At 37.2% G+C, this 26,489-nt stretch overlaps 1 protein-coding gene across 2 annotated transcripts in view; it reads left to right on the top strand.

Annotated features, from left to right (window-relative positions):
• The window catches only part of LOC100894146 (PDF receptor), a 60,963-nt gene extending 41,790 nt beyond the window's left edge, over positions 1-19,173 (top strand). The window contains exons 4-12 of one of the 2 annotated variants that reach the window (XM_030990094.1): positions 2,927-3,030; positions 5,938-6,085; positions 7,432-7,585; positions 10,096-10,156; positions 11,535-11,607; positions 14,471-14,556; positions 15,602-15,788; positions 16,834-16,929; positions 17,750-19,173. In XM_030990094.1, coding sequence (XP_030845954.1) covers positions 2,927-3,030; positions 5,938-6,085; positions 7,432-7,585; positions 10,096-10,156; positions 11,535-11,607; positions 14,471-14,556; positions 15,602-15,788; positions 16,834-16,929; positions 17,750-17,821 — 981 coding nt within the window. In that variant the 3' untranslated portion in view covers positions 17,822-19,173. Of the gene's footprint in view, positions 1-2,926; positions 3,031-5,937; positions 6,086-7,431; positions 7,586-10,095; positions 10,157-11,534; positions 11,608-14,470; positions 14,557-15,601; positions 15,789-16,833; positions 16,930-17,711 lie in introns of both variants that reach the window. The other variant, XM_030990093.1, reaches the window with a different exon arrangement.
• The last annotated feature ends 7,316 nt before the right edge of the window (positions 19,174-26,489 follow it).

Below are 26,489 nucleotides of genomic sequence, written 5' to 3'. Positions count from 1 at the left end.
GCAAAGGAAATGGATGCATATACAATACCCAGTTGGAAGGGATTTATTATCTAAAGATACGGATTTTGGCGAAAGGAAACGGTTCGAATGGAAACATGCGTGTTAATAGCGCCAAATCACTACTTTCTAGCATGTACTTGCTTAAGGGAATATTATGTAGGCGATCAAAGGATTACTTGAAAGGGAAGGCACCCTTTTTTTTTTTACAGCTCAAGTTGCAATTAGCGATACTCCTGGGTTTTAGCGTGTTTAAAGGATTTTACTTGTGAAGCCTCGCCAGATTATATAGATTACGAATAGAAACACGAATACCTTATTTGTTGTATATTCCTACCTCGATCCGGCACCCCCTCCCCCTGCCCCAGTTCTCTCTCTCTCTCTCTCTCTCTCTCTCTCTCTCTCTCTCTCCCTCCTTCTCCCTTCCATCTATACATAATATCATTACTATCTTGTCCTCGTCTGGTGGATACACCGGGGACTGTTGATCCTTGATTTATAGTTCAATAATATTGTAGCCGCTTTAAAATAAATGTCTGAGACACCGGCTTACTAATATTTCAAATTTATGGATATTCCTTTCCTGGGGACCTAATGACGAGCTGTTCCATTTACCGGTTATTAATGAATGAACTGCAGCACTTGGAAATCCAGTCTGCATAAATTTATTGATGCTATGTCGAACAAGCAGCATGCAAGCGTTAGGTTGTCAAAAAAGTATGTATGTTACATTAGTCAGCTTTTGCCATTTTCATCCCAGATGCATTTAGAAAAGGGGTGACTGAACGGAGACAATTCGCTTAAAGAAGTGATAATTGAGTTCTGTTGCAGAGGGCGCTACACGAAACAAGTTTTGGGGGAGATAATGAAAAACTGAGTGTCAAATTTGACAGAAAATACAATTGAAATGACAAAATCATCTTTGTTTGATCAAAATCGGTTTAGAGACGGCTGAAATATCCATAAATATAACGATTTCTAATATTTGTGTATCACCACAAATATTCGATAATTTAAAAGAGAAAAAACGCAATACCGCCTTTTACGTTGTATTTCAGCCAATGCCGATGTCGGCTTTTTTGTTGGCTTTTATGTGTTGCTTATATTACGCACAAACAGCTGGCCCATGTATTGCTATCATTAATGAATGAATTAATTAACAGTCACCGTATTTATTTAAAGTGGAGCTGAATTGGTTTGATCGTATTGGCTAAATTATACACATTTTGGGGTCTAAAATTACCTTCATAGCAATTTTAGGTCCTAAAAAGGCACTAGAAATGATATGGATAAGAATAAGAGCAATAGCCATGCACTTTAAAGGCATTTGCAGTCTGAAAATAAAACTCAACTATCCCTTTAATGCTTTCATTGCTTCGTTGTATGTGACTAACTTTTTCAAAGCTTCCAGAAACACACATTTTTTCTCCTATACTACATAATCATCGTTTAAAGTTAGTCTCTTCCACGACGCAATCACAAGATCAGTGCTCAATCAACGACTTCGTTCAATTTCGAAATTGTCTCGGGAGACGTGAAATGGGTTATCATTAATGTCTCCATCTGACCTTGGACTGTACTCCAATTGCAATATAATGTAACTCTTTGCTCGAGAGACCAAACCGAAATCTGCTCACGACGTGTATACGCCTGACGAAGCCAGACAACGATGAACATCCCAATTGAGCCCAGATTTAATTAAACTACCCCGTCTCGTGCCTCTAGAGATGATCACGATAATGGGGACGGGTTTGTATTAGGAGGGGAAACTCTACTCCCATCACAGCCGTTGCATCGCGTCAGGACGAGCGCATCAATTAGATACAAAAAATACTCAAGATTAAACCTCAAGGTTCGCAACCAACGTCTGCCTGTATTGATTTTGGATGTTGTAGGTTTTAAGGTTGTTTACAGCTTTCGTGGAAATCCATCGATCTTGGGAATTGTTTGATTTTAGATGAGAAAAGTGGAAAAAGCGAGAGTTGGAAAAATAAACAAATTGCATGCCTGAACCGGTATACTGTACGTGTGACAGCTAAGTGTTAAAAAGTGATCAGATGTCAGGTTTCAAACCTCAGGTTTTGCAACCATTGACGAGGAATAAGAATTTTTGGACGGTGAACGATATCTCATGAAAACCTTTGGTAGGTTTTCCCAAATATCTTAGTAAGATTTCATTTTGACACTAATTGGCAAATGATGGAATGTTACAACGATTTTCATGCCTGAAAATACAATTACTCAAGAGTTAACCTCAGGGGTTCCATACAGTGTCAACTTGTATTAATTTTGGGTGATGAAGGTTAGGGCTCGTGTAAAGCATTGTTTAGAACACAGCCACAAAGCCTTTCAGGAAATTAACACATTAAAAACATTTTCAATATCATTTTCACTGCCTTTAAGTTTAATCAGATGTAACATTGTATAGTGTTCGCACATTTCAGTAGGTAATGAACGAGGTTATTAAAATCGCCTAAGGCTGATTACTCGAAGGTCATTGCGAACGTGTTTAAGGTCCCGATACAACAAAAGCAATCGTCAGATATAGTTGCAATGAGTTGATGAAAGCGGAATGTTATGAAAGAAAGGAAATGTGAGACAATAATTTACATGCCTGGCCCAGATTATAAACTCCCTCGTGCGATGACCATGTGTAAAACAAACGGTAAACCGTACGTGCAGGGATTTCTGCGGACCGTATTGCTATCTGAAACAGACATACCTGTAGTGTACCTCAAGCAATGACAAAAAGGACCAGTAAAAGTGGCCCGTCAGCAAAGCATATCCTATATACCATTTCATTCCACCGTCAACCGTTGCTAATGCCATATACCATGCTTACATTTTCTATTTTGATAGCCGCTTTTTCTTCTAGTAATCCCTTCGTTGTTATCTGATTTTGTCTGTATTTTATTTCAATCCAATCCAGTTTTTCGAGCGCATGGTTGCAAGTAGTCGCATCTTGGCCATCGTTGGTAACTCCATCTCGTGGATCAGTCTCCTGGTGGCGCTCTGCATATTCATGCATTTCAGGTAAGACATGCGTCCCACTGCAGCACGATCATAAAGGCTTTCGCGAAATCAATTCATTGGCAATTCCAATACGGTAACTCTATCTCATATAAATCATGTTCTAGTAACGCAATACTTTTTATTTTTTTACTTTTTTTACATTTATTGTCCGCACATTTAATGAGGTGATGGAAAAGAATACCGACATTGCATTGCCTGAAGTTTATCTTTTGAAAGTCTTTGCATTCCAATTGCAAGAAATTCATAGTAACTGTTGTCGGAATTTCTTTTTCTTTTTCCAACCGGTCGATGGCCATGACTGGTAGTTACTCGATCTCAAAGGGGAGTTTTGACTTGGAATATTATTGCACATGCTTTTATCTACATACACAAACAGATCATCGAAATCCTGCAACATAATGACTAAACACCCAAAGATGCACGCATGCACGTGCCTTAAAATGGAATAATTATACATGTGGTTATACTTACACACTTACACTCCATCTCTGTTTTATTCCAATCGTTAAATTATTAACATTTAACTGGATGATTTATCCCTCAGTTTTAGTGTCATGATAAATTGTATAGTTTGTTTTCTTGAAAATAAATTCTGATAACAGGCTACTTAGTTTGGAAAAGAGAGCAGAGTAAAATAGGCACATCTCCTATGACCGCGTGTGTGTCGTATCTACTTACCAAGTGTCCATTTGTTTTGTACTTACCAAGTATGCGTGTGTTAGTGGACTTTAGTCCGTGAGTTCTGTCTTCTATACGCCCTCGGTTGAACCTGGTCACCCCATTGGACTTCGCGCGGCTATCACGTGACCACTCACTTACGGCGGCGCCAATATTTTAGTTTGTCTGTGAACGTATCGTGTGTAGTAGCCAGGTAGCTTAAGTTATATTGTTAGCATATACGCAATACGGTAGCTTGGAGGCGGTACGTGTTACATGTGTAAATTGAACTGATGCAAACATAGCCTCTCACATCACTACTTACCGAGATACCAAACACTCATAATATGCGTAATAGTATGCCCTTCGCGGCTCAATCTCAAACGTCTCGTTGCCTGTCGTGCTCCTCTCTCTCTCTCTCTCTCTCTCTCTCTCTCTTTATCCTTTTTTTTAACGGATTTTTTTCTTACCCCGTTTAATATTTGTGTCACGGTCGTCTAAAATCTACCTCCCTCTCCCTCCCCCCCCCCCCCCCCCCCTCTCTCTCTCTCTCTCTCTCTCTCTCTCTTTCTCTCTCTCTCTCCCTCTCCCTCCCTCTCTGACTCTTTCCCTCTGTCTAGGCGTAATCTGTTTGTTTTCTTTCTCTCCATCTTCCCCACCTCTCTCCCTCCGATATTGTTGTATATACCACACCCCTTCCTTCTTTCCACCCCCTTCTCTCTCTCTCTCTCTCTCTCTCTCTCTCTCTCTCTCTCTGTGTCTCGCTCTCTCTTCTACTTCCCTCTTTCTTTCTCTCTCCCGACCCCTTTTCTCTTTCATTTTTTTTTCTCTGCCACCCTCCTTTTATTTTCGTTCTGTCGCTTACTACTGCCTTCATTATGTAAGTCTAGTCTTCAGAAGGTATCTTCTTGCTTTTATTTTAGGTGGACTCTCGTCAAGTCTTCCCATCTCTCACTTTATATCTCTCTCTCCCTCTCTCGCCCTTTCTCATTGATTCCCGTAATGCCTAACGCCTCCTTTCGTGTTACTGATATTTCACAACCCTGCCTTGTTTTCTTTTTCTCTTCAGTCATTGTTACATACAGTATATCTATGCTTGCTCTGAGAGTGTCGTACACGCTCGAAATATAGTTCAGTGCATTCAAATATAGTTCAATCAGTGCATTAAAATATAGTTCAATCAGTGCATTAAAATATAGTTCAATCAGTGTATTCAAATATAGTTCAATCAGTGCATTCAAATATAGTTCAATCAGTGCATTCAAATATAGTTTAGTGCATTCAAATATAGTTCAATCAGTGCATTCAAATATAGTTCAGAGCATTCAAATATAGTTCAGTGCATTCAAATATAGAGGTGCGAAAACAAACGTCGCACACGCTCGATGACGACATACCAAATAAGCTATAACACTATTTGGGGGTAAGGTACTAAGCAAGAAAACGCAATGTTGGTTACAGAAGAAAAACATAATTATATTAATTCGAATTACTTCGTTAGGATGATAAATCAATAATCTAGAATAAGATAGCACTCGTCAACATTGTTCATATAAGGGCCTACGCAGGGTAAACCGCGGCGGTTTTTGTATATGTTAATTTTATTTATTTGTTTTGTTATTTGTATCAATAGTATGATTATTATTTTCAGTAGTAATATTATCATTATTGTTATTATAATATATCAATTTATATTTTATTAAGTTTTTTAAGTTAAGGGAGCGGGTATGATGAGATAAAATCTAATGCGGTCCACATGTCTTACATTAAAACACTGAGCTCGGGGAATACGCATGGGAGACCTTTGTTGTGGGCAGCTGTCATGCAATTACATTTACATAACAAAATGTTTACCCCCCCCCCCCCCCCCGAGAGAAAAAAATGAAGAAAAAAGGAGAATGAACACCACTTACGAAAATGGATGACAATAATTAGAGGCGATGTGCCTTTTTGCCTTTACCGCGTCATGTATGTGTGTGTGATTAATATTCGTTAGCCCGCTGCTGACTTCTCAAACAGAAACGAGCTACTAAACATGTATGTACACTCTATTTCAAGATTGTTTCATTCAGCCTTAATCATGCATCCAAATTCCATAACCACAGTAATAAATGGATTAAGCATAAAATGTTTGACATTGTAATTTTACGACGCATCGTTATTTTCATTTAGACCACAGAACTGCATAATGATGCAAATGATAACATGCAGATTCTAATCATATTTGACCTTTGACCTTTGATCCGGCAGGAGTCTGAACTGTAACCGCACCAAGATTCACAAACATCTCTTCGTCTCCCTTCTCATACGTCTCACAATCGAAGTCATCTTTGCTGTCGATCGCCACTACAGTATCGAACCCGGTCACAGATTCAATACTAACACGCTTCGATTTCAGGTGAGTGTCCTGGCCGTCTCACGTGACTGTTTTGGGCTCTTATTCGACGCGCCAATTTCCGCATGGGAAATTGAAATGTGTCAAATATTTCTCTGTAAAGGCAGGAGGAGGAAGGGGAGGATGGGGGGAATGGCAAGAGAGAGACAGACAGACGGAGAGAGAGAGAGAGAGAGAGAGAGAGAGAGAGAGAGAGAGAGAGAGAGAGAGAGAGTGTGATATATGTTAGTAGGGGGAGGGCAGTTTCCATAGTACATTTCGTTTCAATGACCTGCTTTACAACAACAAAAACTTGGAATTTAAAATGCAAAGAATGTTTCCCTGTATTAGGCGAGGGGTGATACATGTCTTAAAAGATATGATGAATGGTGTATTTGTGAAACACATACACGTCCACACTCCACACATCCCTGCATAATTACAAGAAATGTGCGTCCTTTAACACACACGCACTCAAAATAACCCCAAGCACACATCAATGAAATAAGTCATCATAGATGATAATAAAAGCTGCACGGGAAATTGAAATGTGTCAAACATAATGCTGACGTCAAGACAAAAAAATAGCAGCAGGCACGTCGGGGAAATGGCTTTAAAAAATGGGTAGGCGTTTGGGGCACCCACACACACTATTGTACTCTGACGTAAGAAGTCTTCATTGGTAATTTAATACTTCTAATCTCTTTTTAGTGATTTTAAATGCTCAAGGCATATCACAGGGCATCTCATCATGGGAGGTGCCCGTGGGGTTACATTTGATATTGTGCCCCTCCTCCATCTCAATCATGAAGACTCTCCACCCCTCATGTACATGTACATCCCTCCTAGGCTAGATTGTGCCACGGACGGAACAATTTCATTGTACTTCGATCGTTTTAAAATGTCACTAAGTTTTAAAACACTCTTTAAAGACGTCACGACGCAAAATATTTATCAAAGTTGTGCTTTTTTGTGTTTTTTCAATCTACGCCATTCTCACCCTTTTCTCTGCCATCTTGCAATGTCTTGTTATAGTCATTTTGTACGTATCATCAACTTATTATTGAGTATTATGCAGTGCCAGTTTTTCTTTGAATCTGTGAAAATACATTCCTCAGGTATTTGTGTTAGGGCCCCTCCTTTTTCTCGTCTACATGAATGATATAGTTAAATGTTCTTCAATTTCAAACTTCTCTTTGTTTGCTGATGCTACCACCGTTTCATTCTTACATAAAAAAATTGACAATCGTATATCATCAGCAAACAATAAGTACACAAATTAAATAAATGGTATGCTGGTAATACATTAGCTATCATTTCCAGAGAGAAAGCATCACTGACATTTTAATTTTCCCTCCCTATCTTTCTAGCCCATACTGTGCGAGATCTTCGAGGTGTTACGTGAATACGGACGGTTTTGTGCCTTTGCCTGGATGTTTATAGAGGGAATGTACCTCAATTCGCTGATCTCCCTCGCTGTCTTCGGCAAACCCAAGTTCCTGCTCTATTATCTGATCGGCTGGGGTGAGCAAAAATTAAAGTGATACAGGGGCGTTTCTAGAATTATGTTACCCCCCCCCCCTTATTTATTCGTCATGCAATAAATTGCAGTTAATGTGTATGTGCGTGCTCGCGCGCGCGTGTGCGTGTGTTAGTGTATGGTGAGGCAAGGCCATTGCTCTAAACGTGGAACTCAGGTTCAGAAGACCTTTAAAGTTGACTGCAAAGTTTGGTAGACCCCCTTCAAATAAATCTAGCAAGGCCTCTCTGAATTGAACTTGTACTGAGCAATATCTCTGTTTAGGAGTGTCTTGGCGAGACCCTACGGTAATAATTTAGCGATGTATGGCTGACATTGAAACTGAATTGAAAGTAAGTTTGAGTGGCGTCGTTAAAATGAAACGCAAATGAAAGAGAATGGGCAGTGAGTATCTGGGACGAATAAGACCGTTGTTCCCTCTTGTCTGTCGTAATCATCATTAGCGTGACGCTCGTAAAGTAGACCATGTATGCTATTACTTCTAGTTGATCTAGTTTTCTTTTCATTTAGTAAATGGGTTGAATGTACCATGTACCAAGTCTAGGCATTCTTTCTTTCTTCATTTCTTCATTTCTTCCTTTTGATGTTGCTTTCTTTCTTATTTATTTCCTTCTTTCTTTTTTTCAATGAAGCCCGCTCTTTATGATAAGCTTGACAAAAAACATTGTTCGAAGGACCTCATCTTGTAGGGATAGTGGAAAAGATATTTGCAACCATGCTCAGGTGCGTGTGTTCAAACAAGTACAAAGAAGATCAGCGCAAGGAACGGCAGTCGATGGCGTAGCGTGGAAACAGCCATTAAGGGGAAGGGGGCACTTGTATTAAATGAAATCAGATAAGAAAGAGCAGGGATAGAATGAGAGGAATGTGAACATCTTCTTAGAATTACATGTGCGTTGCCTTCTCCCTCTCCATTTCTCATTTTAATATCTCTTTTTTTTCTCTGTATATTATTTTTTGGAAGGGGGGGGGGACGGTTTCGAAGTGGGTATGCCCTTCTTCGCCCTATGTGGCAACGCTACTTGTATTAGGTAGTTAATGATAAATATATCTACGAAAAATCCAACGACTCAAAAGTTAGAATGTCTCGTGGAAATGCCTAGAGCTGTGTTTGAGCTTACGACATGGCCTGCAGAAGGAAGCCGTCAAGGGCATGTAATCGGTCCGCTGACGCCATTTTGCCGGACAGCAACAAGTCCTATGGGGGTGTTTATTTGAAAGCTATTCATACACCTATCGAAGATTAATTGGAAATGCGATACCCTGTTTGCGGGTATAATTTCTTTAAATTGCTTCGAATGCTGAATTTAATCTTCGAATCGTTTTCGAAACCTTTCCAACAAACTTGCATTTACCAAAATACTACCTGTTTAGTAAAGAAAAAGGATATTGCTACCTATTTAATAGTCTTTATTGCTGCAATAACACATTTCAAATGAAGTTCATATGAAGTGCGATTGGTGTAATATTCCCAGTCCTCTCTATTGTACTCACGTTTCCTGTCGATTAGCAAAGCAATAGAATGAATGTTCATGCCCTACATTTCAGTATCATGAGGGGAGTGGGGGAGGGGCGTTTAGGGCACTTTTGGTAACTCGAACCAAGTGAATGGTGCGTTGTGCAGAGGGGACACTTTATCCATCTCTATTGATTGAGGAAGATGTTTGGAGGCGTCTCCTTACAAACCGTTTCATAGTACAGATGATTTTCCCGATAATCCGGTAGAATTGACGCCTCCTTCCTCCCAGCTTCGATTTCTAGGTGCAATTATGTTACCCTACATTAATTCCCAACTGTCAATTGATTTGGAGTAAGGGCATGTAGGCGGGCAATAAGACCGATTCACGCGCAGAGGGGCTTTAGCTAGAGTATGTTTTGCCTCAAAATAGACGGGAAAAATTATGAATGATACTTGAGGATATAAGAAGTGCAAGGAAGACGAGTTAGAAAGAGTAGTTTAGACAGATGACAAGCAAGATTGATTTTTAAGATAGACCACTAGGAGAAATCGTAAACTGTATTGAGACCGGGGGCAAAATGAGAGTGAGAGAGAAGGAGAGAGACAGAGAGATTGGGAAAAGGAGAGAAAAAGAAAGTTAGATTTTTCTTTTAAACAGATTATAGCGAGGAAAAGTAATAAAATCGAGAGGGACATAGAGGATTGGAAAAGAGTGGTCAAAAGGGAAAAGAGAGAAGATAGCGAGCGAAAGAGAGATAAGATAGAAGGGTTCATATATCATAGTACCGTATAGACAGACAGATGAACAAAGATAGAGAAGAGATTGTCTGAAAAACATTTGAGAATCGTCAGTGTGCTTCATCATTTATATATATATACATGTACTTCTGGAATTGCAGGGAACACTAAAAAGCGATATAATGTAAAATATTGCAATACGTCACTCAATATAATGTTATGCATTGCATATAAAATAAATATTGACAACATTCTTTCTTTTTTTTCCCTCACCATTATTTTCTTTTTCTTTTACAGTGTTCCCTATTCCCTTTGTAAGTGCTTGGGCTATTGCAATGGAAATGACTAATGGAAATCGGTGAGTATAATTACTTTCATAATTTTTTTTTCCTTTTTACATGTTATTGTCTACCAATAGATATCAAAATCACTCGATTCGAGTGTAGACAATTACTAAGCGCAGATCCAATTCTTATATAACAATTGAGATTAGAATATACTTTTTTTTGGTGGACAGTTGCTAAAATCGATTTTGATTTATCATTATTGATTTACCAATAGAAGCCATTGTCCTAACGAATGTAATTTCCTACGCATCGTTAACATTTTACTTTAACAATCTATTTGGTATTACAATCGCGTTTTATAAGCTGTCTAAATTTAGAAATAAACATGATGGCTAAAACAAGAAAAAGAAAATGTACTTCCACACGATGGTACAAACTGTACTTGTTTGTTTTTAAGGAATTACAGCCCGAGGGTGAAACAGGGAAACACACTTTCGTTCTGAATCTTCAAGCGTTTTTATTTCCTGTTATTCCTTACGGGAGGATTGGTTTGAAGACAAGAATTTACATTAATCATGAGATTGTGCCGGGTAAAGCACCTAAAATTACGAAAACGTATACTAAAAACTCACATTACTGGGACGCAAATTAGCACTAATGGGACTACAGTGTATACGTGTTTGGTATTAGTCTAGAAAAGGATTCTCAGATGAATTTTCTATCCCATCGTCAACACTTATTTAAATGGTTTTATTTTAAACTTGAATAAATGTATTAATGCCATTAACAAAACACACAAAAAAAAACTAAAATAAATGACGGCGTATTTTAAAATGGAACAGTTAGGGGTTGAAATTGCATACGTCGACAGCAAGAGTGGATTACGCTCTTGAGACACGGAGTCGAATTCAAATTAGCAAAACAACTTTAAAGAAAAATTCGTAAACGAGGGAGTAGAGATTCTAAGTATTTGAATGTCTTAAACAAAAGTAAGATTCGGTCGTACTTTCGGTTTAATAGGAGCTTCGATCTTTATCAATGTGTGTCTGTGTATGTTGTTTTATTTCTTTCATATTTGCTTGTATATATTTTTGTGTGTAATTATCTATTTCCTAATTTATCACGTCTCAATGGAGTGCCTAATGTTTTCGATTTAATACCAAATGTTGATCACATACTGGATATTTTGACAAATATATGAACTCGATCATAAGTAATTGTGAAAAATCAACTTAAGGTAATTTCATGAGCCCCTTCCATCCATTTTGTTTAAATGGATGAACATTACAATGACGTATTACGTCATCCTAACATGCTTGCTATGGGAGTAATACAACGGGGTATTAAAATTACCTTTGGGTAGATATTTTGGTAATATAGTTGTGATCGTGTTATATTAAGATTTGTCTCTCTTTAATTTATTTTTAACTGAATAATGTTTCGTTTCAGATGCTGGTATCCACACGTTAATTCACTGTTTTTCAAAGGTCTTATCGAGGTTCCGAGAAATGTTCTTCTTGCGGTAAGTGTTCTATTAAATCAAAATTTTCAATTGAAAAGTCGATTAAAGCTTTATCATCATAATCTATACGGGTAACGTGGTTACAAAAATATGCAAACAGAGATTTCAGTTTGAAAATTTGATGCATGCACTTTCATCAAACATGTATTTTATTTATTTGTATATACCCCATTTTCAGTATACAGAAACATATCCGAATAACAGTTATGAAACATATGGTCAGGAAAAAGAATCTTGTTCCAAACAGTGTTGCCTACTGCCACTGCATTATTAGTTCTACAATTTTGATACTAAAATACATAATTATCTTACTGGATAGTTGAAAACATAATTATACAAGAAGAAGAAGAACATAAATCCCCTTGGCCAACCTAGATTATTGTTGAAAATATACTCCTTTTTTCAGGCTAGGAATATAAACATATATTTTGAAAAAAATATCAAAATTGGAAAACATCCCCCATTATTGTCATTGTAGAATTGAGAATACTTGGCCTTGCCTCAAGCCGTTTCGCTCGAAAGCAATTATCGAAGCCGATGGGATGTTTTTTAATAACTCTAATGGTTCAATTTTCTCTGTTGCAATATTTCATATCATTTGGGACTATGAAAGATTGTGAGATTTTTCTTCTTTCAATAAGTTTAAAGGGAAGCATTAGTCCTGGTACGTCAATAAATATCTTAATTTTGCACTATTGCATTATTGTAAATTGCTGACGCATCCCAAGGAAGTTTACCGAACCGGGGTTGGGGGAGTGGCTCGATCGTCCCTCCCCATATTTTTGAAAATTACAAGACATTGGCACAATACATTTGTTCAGCTCTTTTCAAAAGTAATCGAAACAGGTAGTCATGTTCCGTCTCGTTGGACCTCTTTACCAGTTCTGTCTTCTTCTCCTTCTTCTTCTTTGGTGGGGATTGGCGTAGGGGGCACATTTCCCCCACTCTCTGCCTACTGCTATATATCCAATTTGTGTATTTTTCCACTTTTCCAGACTTCAGTTTTACCCCAAATCAAAATACATTAGTCAAATTATACATGTACCCCCAAATTCAAATCGCTGAGAGGCTTAATCCCTGAAATATTGGTTTGATTTTTTTACAGGGAAAAATGTGATAAACACGTCAATTACGTGGATGGTAGAATTTCATCATTTAGGGTTATTGAACTTGTCAACGAAATAGAGCTTGACTGATTAGAGGTTGGCGAGGAAAGAGGTGTGAGTGAAAGACAGAATGACGGGAGAGAGATGGAGTGAGAGAGAGACAGACAGACAGAGAGAGACAGAGAGAGACAGAGAGCCACAGAGAGAGAAACAGAGAGAGAGAGGAGAGAGGGGGAGGGACAGGTGGGCTTGGAGAGGGAGTGGGAGAAAAGGATTGAGAGAGAGTGTAGGCTGGTAGAGCAAGAGGGAGAAAGAGGGAGCAAGGAAAAGGGTCAGGTCGGGAGTGGGATGGGAGAGGGAGAGAAAGATTAAGAGAGATACCGGAAGAGCGAGAGAGGGAAGTGAGGAAAACCACACGTAGAGCAAGAGGAAAAGGGAGGGAAGAGAGAAAGGGAGATGGAGCAAGAAAAGGGGGGAGATTGATAAAATTGAGATGAGATGAAGTGAGAAGAGGATAGAGGAAAGTGGGAGAGAGAAAAAGAGAGGGGAGGGGGAGGGGAAGGATGATGAGAAAAGATAAAAAGACAAAAAGTATGAAAGAGAGAGCGAGACAGGCCGACACAATGATACTGTTTCTAAACCCAAGTAACGATCTGTTTTCCTTTTTTTTGCGAACATTGTCTGTAAGATAAGCATTCCGATTTCATTGTTATCACAAATGATTTATAATTGAGGTATGAACCTTACCACCCCACGCCGTACACGGGTCCATAAAATATATCATCATTTCCATGTCTCGAATTTCGAGTATCAACTGATACTATACCATTGTGCATAGTGTTAGGTATAGAACAATGAATGCTTTTAAAATTACTCGATTAAAGATAAAGTTCTTGTCACGATTTTAAAATAAAGATTTAGACATAGTACTCTATATGGGTTGTGGTGATGTTTTCCAAGGGAAGGGGATGGGGGTGGGTGTCCGATAAGCTAAATCATAATAAATTCCTCCATTCCCAGCCCCCCCCCCCCACCCCCCATTTCTTAAAGACGTAATCAATTAGGTTTTCCTGAAAGCCCAACTTATCTGAAGATGTGGGATGAAAAGTTTTTTATCAGAATCTTACGAAATGGATTGTTAGAGTAAAGAGAATGGTTTATAGAAGAAGACAAAAAACAAACCATTTTCATTAAAAGATTTTAAATGTTGATGATACCAGTTATGATATTTTGCTCGAGCAAATGACGAGCAAATGGGGTTAATAATGTGGGAGGTGTCGGTAAGAATTAATGCTGACATCATAGGTATTAAAGGGATCCGGTAACTTTGTCTTAGATTCTGAAATAAAATTCTGGATTTAGCTCATGATGCAATGATAATTATAAACCTTTAGGTCAGTCAGGAACCCCATGACTTTTACAAGCCGATCGCCTGTCTGATTATCAAGATATTTATGATTGGAATTACAATTTTTTTTTAAACCGTTCGCCTGACGGTTTTCATAACACTACAGTCTATTGGGGAAAACGAGTATGGTAAAACCGGTCACTTAAAGATTTTTACTTTTTTGAGGCACTTCTTGATCATTTTGAAGCGCAATTTTTGTTAGGGCTTCAATATTACACCATATCACAGACACTGGTAACACGTAGGGCCGTGTATCTCATATTTAACATTGTTAAACGATCCATTTAAAGTGGGTACAGTAGAGGAGACTTTATTTCAATCTTCTCTTCTGTTTTGTTCAACTCTGCAGATCAACGCCATCTTTCTCATAAACATTGTGCGCATTCTGGTCACCAAATTACGGGAGAGTAACTCCGGAGAAGTTCAGCAAGTCAGGTCAGTTCAACTCAAGAATAAATATGCAACGAAAGAAATGATTGATATGTCAAACCTAGAATGATGGGCTGAGACAAAATTATATCTGCAATGACTATTGCTCAGTGAACAGATGAATAGGAGAAGTGACAGCCTGATTTCCAGAAATTCGGGAATTTGTTTATTATCATAAATAGTTCGTGGCCTGTTAGATTAAAAAAAAAAAAGATTCCAATAGATTCCTCCGCCCACATTTAGTTCATAACATGTATTGGTATGCACTACATGTCACCTTGCATTTTCGGTTTTGTGTTGTTCAAATATAAATGTGAAGTCCTTGTAAATAAAATAACAGTCTATAGCGCTAAAGTGCTATAGATGGGAGTTATTGCTACCTTGTTTGGCGTTCAAAAATAAGGGATAGAGCAACGTCGATCTGGCGCTGCTCAGTGGCTGCTGGGCTCACGATCAATTGGGCAAAAAGAATTTCTGTTTCGGTTTAATAAAATTTGGGGTGGACTATTAGGCTATTATTATTATTATTATTATTATTATTATTATTATTATTATTATTATTATTATTATTATTATTATTATTAATAAACATGTAGCCTCAATATTCGGTCGAAAGAAGTGCTACATCATCTACAAATTTCGGCCATTAGTCATCCCCATATCTACTTGAATGTAATTATGTAGCAATCTGACGTAAAATATCGGTTCGATGAAATAGTGCTTAAGATTATAGTAGTTATTTGAAAAATCCATGAAATTAACTAATCAATTTAAGAGGTACTGCACTACTTTTAGCTACTTGCGCCCTCTATAATTATATCGAACAATTTCTAAGCGGTACCCGCTGGTCCCCCATGGTCCCCTTTTTCGTATGTTAAATTGAGAGCTGATTTGATCAAATAACTCCCTGTCAGTAACCACGCAGGGAGGTATAGTCCCTCCTGGCCATACTAGTGCATATAGGCTCTAAATGAAAATAAAATTAAATATCCAAATAATTAATTTCAGTGTCATTTCTTTTTAAATCCATCATTTCTATCCTTTCGTGCAGGAAAGCTGTCAAGGCCGCAATCGTTTTACTGCCCTTACTTGGGATAGTCAACTTGTTGTGGGTCCTCCCCGAAGCTACGGCCAAGGATAGCCGGGCAGTTATCGTCATCTGTCTCTTCGTATTCAGATTCTTTGCCGAATTTCAGGGATTCTTCGTCGCTCTACTTTACTGCTTCTTAAATCGAGAGGTACGATTAGTTTGGACTGGTTCCAGGGGACACAAAAATATATACATTTTTTGTAATAGGGACAATATCGTTGTGTTCCGAAAAACCTAAACCAGTAGGTAATTCCTGTATATTCTTAAAGGAGGACCGTTTCGGTCTCCAAAGTAATCTGAATAAAGTTATCCTCTGCTAATGAAATTAAGATTAAGTGTTTAATCATGATGTGTAAAATAGTATTTAAAATTACAAATCTTTTCGGTGGACAATATGAATTACATTTGTTCCGACCAAACTGTTTAACTATATACGCCGGGACACAGATGATGGCGCTATTTACGGATAATGAATTAGAAGCACGTACAATTATATATGTAGGCCACTCGCTTGCTCGATGTCCCTCCTCCCCCTTTTTTTTTCTTTCTCTCTCTCTCTCCCTCTCTCTCTCTCTCTCTCTCTCTCTCTCTCTCTCTCTTTTCCCTCTCTATCTGTATATATCTCTCTCCTCTTCATATCATCATCCTCTCATTCCATTTGCCCCCTTTCTTTCTTTCCTTCTTTCTTCTTCTTCTTCGTCCTGTTTTTTTGTTCCTTATACTCTTCAATCCATCATTGCTCCTCTCCCTCCCTCTCTCTCTCTCTCTCTCTCTCTCTCTCTCTCTCTCTCTCTCTCTCTCTTTCACAAGTTCTCACCACCTTCAATCATAACACATGGGTTTCTTTAATTATATTTACATATAATTAATAATAATAATATACAATATTTATAAGGCGCTTAATACTGGTGTCTCTAAGCGCACCATATTCTGACTAAAAAATTATTTACCAAAACTTAGAATAAACACACAACTTATACATTCGTTCTTTATTCAATAAATCATGCATAAATAATAATGCAAATTAAGAGTTAGATCAAACATATATACAAGAGGTCAAACATAGGATCTAACATAGGATCGAACAAACAAGAAATAAGACGGTGTGCACCTCCTTTGACCGACTCACAACTGCAGAATATTATTTATTATTATTCTCTTAATAATCTAATATTTTGCTGTTTGGGTCCTAGGTTCGAATGGTCCTGAGGAGGAAGTGGTCGACGTGGAGGAACTACCGTGATCCGACGCGGCCGAGAAGGACATCGATGATTACCTCAACATCAGATGTAAGTCCCTCCCTCCCGCATCCGTTCCCATTCTACCTTTCTTATTTATTTATTTATTTTCTTATTAAGGAACCATTTGAAAGAAACCAAATTTCCATAGATATTTTACCCCCGTGATGGTTTTGTCAAGAATTATGTTTTTTGTCGGGGTTGCCAAATGGTTTCATGTTGTGTCTAATGTTGGGCATAGGATTATAGATAGGGACGCATATGGATTTTGGAATACTTTACAGGTTTTGGCTAGGGATGAAAGTGTTTACGGGACAACGGTTTCTGACCGGTAGTTTGGTAAATCATCTGAAGATGCTTGCAGTAATGTTAGTGATAGACATTTTCATGTTTAAGATATGTAATATTAATGGTATTTTTTCTTTCATAATCTGATCCACTATCATCATCGTTATCCTGCCCCTTTTGTTTCCACTCATTCTAATGATCATAATTATCACCACCATCACCACCACAACCACCACCGTCATCACCATCATCATCATCATCATCATCATCATCACCACCACCACCACCACCACCATCACCACCACCACCACCACCATCATCATCATCACCATTATTATCATCACCATCACCACGATCGTCACCATCACCATCCATATCAACTTCATCTACCTTATCATCTTCATTCTAACCACAATCGCTATCTTGTATGCCATCTTTTACGTATTTCTCTGTTTATAATACCATTATTATCAACATCGGCTAAACTGCAATAAAAAAAAATCATCGTCATATCTTTTATCATTACTGACAATCATCATCATCAGGTCCATTGTTTCTTTCAATCATACACAAATCTTTTTAGATCCACTCGACGCGAAGCACCAAACCCCGGATCGGCAGCGGAGGATTCGAATATATTACGGTCACCGTCTGAGATGAAGACTATCCATACACAAACTGAAGTGTGAAGTATCAAACGGCACAAATAAAGATATATATTTTCAAAAAGTCATGACTGCTCGATTGAATATAAAAAGACTCCTGATTTGAACCAGGGAAGACTGGAATTTGAACAGTTAAACGATTGGTGTCTTAAAAGCGAAATGTCTTGAAATATTAAAGTCAACATATTCAGGGAATGGAGTTGGAGGAGCTATTTTGGAGAATTTCAACATCGTGACTACATGTAGATGGCGTCGATAACAACAAATGTTTTGACCAACCAAACCTCGTTGAAATGAACGTCGAGAATCATGAAACCAGCGGTGGCCGCAACCTTTAAAGTTTGAACTCAGATTGGTTTTGGAACGTTACAAAATGCACTTCATGCAATTGTTTGCGTGGTTTCTTAAATGTTATTGCCGCTCGTTTATTTATTGTTTACAAAGTATATGTGTGTTCCGATAATATGTGTGTGTGTGTCTTTGTGTTTTATATTGCTTTTTTATAACGGCTACCTTTTAGAACAGTGTGAGCAATGTGAATTCTGAATATATATTGCAACCTCAATTCTAAACGTTTGAACAGGTCTGGAGCAAATATTTAGAAGTATATATTTTTGATTAATAACAATTCTTAATTGGAATACAATAATGAAAGCAGTTATAGTCACAAGGAGATTGCATACACGGCATGTGCTGTATTGGATTCCTTCGAATGAAGTAATGAGTAATACGATACAGAATATAGAAAAATAAAAGTACATTATCTTTCTTCTCTGCGTCAGCCCCAGTGAACTCGTTTTTTTCTCTCCATAATGTCCGACTCCTAGATGGCAGCAAATAAAGTTCAGAGTGTAGCGACCATTGGTTGATAATCATCATCATTTAAATCATTTAAACAAAAGTGTTTGGTTTAATAAGCAGCTTTTGTGCATGTTTTATGATCGACTCGGTTAATGTTATGTTCATGTTGCTGTAATCAATGATCAGTAATGGGTAAAGCAAAGTTGGGCATATAATTGCCTAAAATAGCCATTATATATTTAAACCAAATTTCCCCACTTATTAATTGCATTCTTCAAGAAGGGTGGAAATATAAATATGCATTTTATAATGCGCATAAAGGACCAATTCGCGTAAGTAGCGAGAATGGAAATATATTTTCTGTTTGAAACTTTTGTTTTACCGTTTTAATGACCAAAAGTAAATCGCACAAATTAAAAGCTGATTCTTTTATCACGACCAGGAGGTTTCCGTTGATCTTCGCCGTAAAAGTATCTTGATTTTTGTATAAAAATGAGAAAAATTAATTTGTATTTGTAAGTAAGACAGTATATGTACAAAATATAATTGAGAGGCATTCATTCTTGCAATGTACATATATACATATTATATAGAAATGTACATAAGGATTTTGCAAAATTGAAATTAGGAGTTGAGTGTGTATTTTTTGCTATCAAGACACAATATCGTGCACTATTATGTATTTATGTGTTGTGTTAATTGTTATCAATGTTTGAATATCATGCTTTTTTAGGAGACGTACACTGTAAATTGTTAGTTTATACGGTGGACTTTTTCCAGTGTGGATAATTAATTTGTATCATGAATTACTGGTAAAGTTTTGGGTTGGGAACTTTAGTGGTGTAAGGTAATTACATGTATGAGGGTTAACTTTAAAAAGGTCTATGATCAAGAAACACATCATCATGTCAATTGAATTGTTTTGTTTATGTTGGGAATATATTTGTATTTCTGTTTTTCGAATTAAGATTGCTCCGAATTTGTTAAATTGCAGACTAACTTTTTAATGTCTACACCATTAAGTAAAAACATGGACAATTATCGAATGTATCGACACTTTTCAAAAACAAATGCGATTTTCTTCATATCGAGATTTCTTTCTCGCAAAGCCATATTGTGTTTTATATTCTCAACTATATATAATTAACTTTCGAAGAATGGATCAAGTCTCGGTAGGGGTTCTTGCACACCTTCAGAGGCTAATCAATGTATTTCAAATCCTTTGTGTATTAAAGGCCGATTACGTTTTTGCATGCACCTCTTATGTTTGAATATCCTGTCTCTCAAAATATATGTATTTTGAATTCAATTTATCTATTTGAAAAAGGTTTAATTACTGACTACTAAATATAATACTCAACTATCCCCGCTGTACACATGTGCATGTTAATAGGCTACATGACAGAGGCTAGAACTACCCGTGACTATTACCTCAGACACTTACCAACCTGAAACTGTTGCCCATAATGTTGGAATAATATTTTGTATTGATCAATTTAAAGAATCGTATAATTTGATAAAATTGGTTCTAAGAAGACATTATTTATTTCTTAAATGGATTCAGTTATTCATTCAAGCATTTTCATTCGGGATAATAAGATCATTCACTGTTTTACAAGAAAAACATGACTACAAGCAACATTGGTGTTGATCAAGGAGGAATCAAGATAACACAGGATATGAGCAATATACCAAATAAAATTAAATAAAACCGCTCATTTATTCGTATGTTCAATCATTCATTGTCAGCATATTATAACCTTAAATACACATTCACATTGTTAATACAATATCAAAGTAATAACTCAAAATGCAACTGTGAGAAGTTACACACACTAAAAAAATCAGTTGTTCATTAGTAAACATTTTCTATCAATAATGAACCATAGAGTAACATTTATTCATTGAAGAGCTTTACAAAATTGTTCAAACTGGTATAGGACAACTACATTACCGAACTTTTACTACTCGGACAACTACCACCGGACGATTACTACCCGGACATTTACCACCGGACGGTTATAATCCGGACATTTACTACTGATATACATACTAGCGACAAAACAACATGGGTAACTTCTTTCATACGGTTGACTTTTCCAAGGGTATTGGTCTGTAATAGTCAATAGACTATCGGCGGTCGATTCTCATACTGTCGGGCCATTTCCCATCCAGTGTCTATGATATATATGGCGTGGTCTAGTGGATTAATAATTTGATCGGGAACCGCAAGATCATGGGTTAGAATGTCCTTTAGTATGTTCTTAATTACCGGCTATATTCGGCCCAGGTGGGGTGAATGGGTACGCTGTAGGATTAGGATTATGTATTTAAATGAACTGTATACTGATTATTAACAAGTTCCAAACCTCGTTGGTGACGCATAGAGGGACCTTAATTCACCATGTTTTAACGATAGTTGGTATTCCAGATACAATGATAATTATTCAAGGATGATATAAATAAGGGCGGTTGTTTTATGTTAGGATTGACCCACTCATTTAGCTTCAAACAGTGTGTTTAATTTTATTATTTACGTTGAATCTTGAATAGAAATTTCGCATTCGAAAACGTGGATTTTTAAAATTATTTCTCAATTGTGAACAGATTTCCTTTTATTTTGATTACAACAATGGGTCAACATTTCATCTCTTTACAACCGGTTAAGGATTTTGAGAAACATCATTATTATATCTGGTACAAATCTGACGGACCAAAGGTAATTAGAAATAAAGAGAGGGGCCGTGGTGGAAATTATCGGCAAATTTCATTTTTGCACGAGTTCATCCCTGTTGACTGATAGCCCATAAGACCGTCAGCCCACGAGACCGAACAAACGTAAATGTATTGATCAAGTAATGTAGAAATGTAGAAACATGAACAATTCTGCGAAAATGACGGGCAACGAGACCAACATGCCAAAAGACCGAAAACACATGGGAACACATAAGGGGGGAAATGTGTCGATCCCGTAAGCTGTCGGTCTCATGAACCTTCAGGAATATTATCAGAAGGCTCACAGGACTAGCATTTTCGGTCTCATGGGTTTTCGGTCTTCTGAGCTTTCGGTCTGGTGTACCGTCGGTCTCGAGGGCGGTAGCCTTTTGCACAATGTCCTAAACGAAAACCAGTACTACGGTCTATCCCGAAACCACGAAACTAATCTGAAGTTTTGAACAATGAGTTTTCATCGTTCCTCCAGTTCATTCTAAAACATAGCTCATTTTGTTCTCCAAAATGTGAAATAAATGTGGTGTACAGTAATATTCATACGATTTCAGATGTGTGTCTGTATTTTCAGTAAAATGCAAAAGTTCACGTACTGTTTGCGAATGTAGAATGCACACCAAACTAATGTTTGAATTACTTTATGTAACAAAATACACTGCACAAATAACTGTTTCCTATTTTAAGTAAAATAATTGTTATGCCCATGTTCTTTGTGGACGTGTACTGTTATTAAGAGAGTATGAATCAAAGAACCAATATATCGGTTTCCGCTATCATCCAAAATAAAGTTTGTTGCTATTGTCGAGCACGTCCAATAAGGGAGTGGGGGCGAGAGCGCTTACCCAACACGTGTCACTACGCATTTGCTTCAAACGGGAATACAATTTATAAGATAAAATTTATTTCTAGATTTTCCTAATATATTGGAGATCCGATGATGAAAAGATTGAATAATCATGTCAGACTCGTGGCAGTGATACAAATTTGTTTGCTCGTCTGTAATCCTATTCTTTGGTAAAATAAGTGCACCCTATCGACGTTAATTTCCAATAGCAACAAACTACATTGTTGTTGATAGTAGAAACCCACTATTGGTCGTAACTGATGAACTTTTGTTGCGATAATGATGGTGGTGGGTGAGAAATAGTATAGATGAGTAATGTTATAGTAATACTACTATGGTGATATTAGTGACTTGAGTATTATGTGGTATCAACATGGCGACGAATATGATGTAGTTAAAGTGCTGATGAAAGTGAGTTAATGATTGTAGGACAATGGTGTTGGATATGGTGGAGAAAATTGAATAGAGATTCTGGAAAGGAGAAATACATTTTGAATCACATGCAGAAGGTTAGCAATAATTTGTTTGAGAACAAGCAGGAAAAGAGAGACATAAAACGAAAGAAGAATGAAAGGAGAGTATAATTAATGAGAAATAATTAGTAAAAATTAAATATAATGTATCTCTAATCGATTGGGGAGAGAAGAAAGAGATATGAAAGGAAAAGAGAGAAAGAGAAGGTCAGCTTTAAATCTCCTTGTTACGACAAACTTCGGATGGGTGGGGGGGGGGGGGGGAGTTGACAAGAGAGAAAGAAAGGAATAAAACGGGGAGGATAATACGAGATAGATATACAGAAGGAGATGAATATAAAGGAAAGGATGCTCAAAACAAGTCTGCAGCGAGCAAAAAAGGGTTGGATTGGTGAACGGATCATGGAAGTGAACAACATATTTCCAAGGTTCCCTCTTTAAATTATAATTCTATATTTATTTTGCTGTTATATTGCTTTTACGCTATTAGAATCCTATGAATAATAATAGCTGGGATTTGTTTGTTTACTTAACAAAATCAATATGTAACCGAAGGCCTACATAATACGGTTGGTTAGGTAAGAATGCCTGTCCTTGACTTTCGCTGTCCTGTAAATATTTGACCCTTCCTCAATATTACGTCCAATTCGTTGACCGTTGCGTAGAAAATCGATCAAGCAGAATTTTCAAGACAAAGTTCTGTTTTGAACGATGGGTTAATGTCGAAACTTTGCTCTGTAGCTTCCTTAACTGCAGAAGCTTTCATTGCAAGTTTTTTGCAAGAGAAGATAAAATAATGTTAATATCGTTTATAGTGATTAACGTAACCGCGTATTAAAACCGACATCAAATCACATCGACTGCTCTTTTTTGCGATCAATTGTCGTTCTGTCGCTACTCGTGACGATGTGAGATTCTCATTTCGATCTCCCGGGTCCAAAACCAAATTAATGTGTTACTTGGGTAAGGCGTTGATTCTCATTACCAAGTCCCTCGGAGATGACGTAAACTCGTATGTTCCCCGGTTGCTTAGTTACAAGCAAAGATATGCTTTCTTAGCGGTCAGGTAAAGTAAGCAAAACAACCACACTGGAATAATTTACTTTCGGACATAATGCACCTCATGAAATACATTGTTAAGTTTATGAAATAACTCTTTAGTGAGCAGAATTGTACAATTTCTCTTCGGGTCAATGAATCATCGCTTCTAATGACATGAAAGGAGTCAATCGTAAGCATTACCTCGAGAAAAAAAAATGAGACAGAGAAAGAAGATGAAGAAAAAAAAAAAACGTTGTATCGACTTGTATTTATAGGGATGTTGACGTACATCCCCCCCCCCCCTTTTCCGGGCCCTCAAATACATCGTCAATGAACAAACGTGGAAATGGCAATACCCTCATCATCACCATCATCCAGAAACAGTAACATGAGTAATTCCACTTTCATCCATCTAGTAATATCGGTGCCCCCGTCCCGCCCTCAACAACCACACCCCCAAACAAAACAAAAAAAAGAGAGAAGAGTATGAATGTACATATTCCTTGCATGGACTCACGGCTACGCCACTGCTCAACATGACCCGACCTACATGTTCACGGGGAGCTCATCCTATCTTTCATTTTGATCTCATTCAGCAATTACACTTCACACTACAGCTTAAGGAAAGCTCCGTAATAGGATAACACTTATCCTCTAAATATAGGGATGATACCCCTCTCCCACTCGCTAGTATAGTATAGTATAGAGTTTAATATACGTCATGTCGTATAGTATTAGCGATATGCTTGTCTTCTCGTTTCTTTTCTGAAAGTACGATTCCTTTGAAGGAAAAAAAGAAAGAAAGAAACACCCCCCCCCCCCCCTACAAGCCAGACCTTCGAATTGTTTGTGTCCAATAGTGCGCTCTCCCGCCTACATATAAACACATGGTGTGCTTCTGTAGCTACAAAAATCCCAAATGCAGGACAGTATTTTTTTTCCTTGAGCATGTTAACAGAATAATACTTAACTCAGGTTATCCCGATAACATTTTTGAAAGATCCATTTAACTTTCTTATCATCGTGCACTGAAATGTAATCTTCATTATCAGAATTCACGGTAAAATATATTCGGAATGGAGAGCAGAAATATCATATTTGGGAATTTGTAAAAAGGTTACACATCAATCATTGTAACAGTAAATAAACATATATCTGCCCAAATATCCCCTGCCGCTTGGCATGCCGGCAGGAGATGGATGAGAAGTAAAATTGGAACAAAAAAAAGAGAACTAAAATTGATGATAAGTGAATAATGTGATAGGGTTCGTTTAACCGTTTCAATGAAGGAAAAGCAAACCGAACATTTCTCCGTGCATCTGTCCCGGGGCACCATAAGAATATTATGGAAATATAAGGACCCATACTTTTTCCCTCTCATCGAAAACATAGAAGAAAAAAACATCTTTGGACATTTATTTCAGTTCTTGTGATAAATTGTTCATTTAGCATGTCGGCAAACATTAAGAAGAATCATACTCAATATTCTACAAAAATATTTACACAAACTAAAGGAAATATGCATGTATAGTGATAACATCTAAATACTGCTTGGAAACAAAAACCAATTTGGGAATTAAAATATAAATATTATCCACTCATCATCAAAATCTAAATGCTTATATAGAGTAATTTAAATGTTATCTGCGTTATTTTTCATTAAGTCTAATAAAAAGTGTCTAGAAGTATGAGGTTTGTATTAAAATACAAATATAGGTATGATCAAAAGGAACAAACATAAAATATAAACTTGATCTGAGTAAAAAAATTACGAACAAATCGATATTAGCGAAGCCTCTGCTATTGCTCACTTATTATACATTTATACAAGTCATTTGAATGTGCTCTAAATGAGAGTACTGAGCCCTATAAGGTAGCGTGACCAAATATATTTAGTGATCACGCTTCCGCGTCTAAACCTCACCCCAAAGAATAAGTGTAGGTACTCTGAAAATGTGATATATTCCTGCCATTTGATGTACAATACCAGAACCATTCCTTACCAATGAAGAAAAACCATAGCTGAGACGAGAAATCATATTTGGTGAAAAATATATAACAGGGGAACAATTGGAATTAATTCATTTGAAAATACTAAAATATAGCAGTTAACAAATCTATTTCATTTATGAGAAACCTTCAATCAAGGATACTCTCTCTCTCTCTGCTTTAACCCTTGAAGAACACCAACTTTTTTGCAATAGAAGGTGCCCCTGTCTTGCTGAGAAGCTGTACATTAGTCTTGCTTTATGCCTCTCTCATACACTTTGTTTGGGAATCTGTAGATTGATGGGCAGGAACATAATACATCTCTCGTAATAAGTGAGTTTATTCCTTGGAGTGAGGTTTCCTTCAAAGAGAAGCTTTAGTTCTGGTAATGATTGAAAATAAATTATCACAGAAGCCAACAAAATTTACACTGAATGTTCAAGATTACAAATAAATGAAACGTGCCTATAAACGATTTTGGTAGAACATTTATAGGGGCTGAGTAATGAGCATGGCAAGATGAGGAAATCAAAGTAAGAGGGCCCGACACCATGTGCTTATTAAACACAGATCACTATGTGCAAATGAGTCTTGTGGTTATTATTGAAGATGATTTCCAGTTAGTTTATGTGAGTTTGTTTTTATTTTACTGGTTCAAACAATCAATCTAATGCAGGATAAACAATCTAGAATGAATTATAGCCATGTTCTCTCAACATACGATTCCCATACCAGAGCTCAAGATTAGATTTAAAGGTCGGGTGACATCGAAATGTAAGT

Source organism: Strongylocentrotus purpuratus, unplaced genomic scaffold (assembly GCF_000002235.5).
Source record: "Strongylocentrotus purpuratus isolate Spur 01 unplaced genomic scaffold, Spur_5.0 spur5_scaffold_19, whole genome shotgun sequence".
NCBI classification, from domain to species: domain Eukaryota; kingdom Metazoa; phylum Echinodermata; class Echinoidea; order Camarodonta; family Strongylocentrotidae; genus Strongylocentrotus; species Strongylocentrotus purpuratus.
The sequence above is the reverse complement of the archived record's forward strand: the minus strand, read 5'-3'. Positions and strand labels throughout refer to the sequence as shown.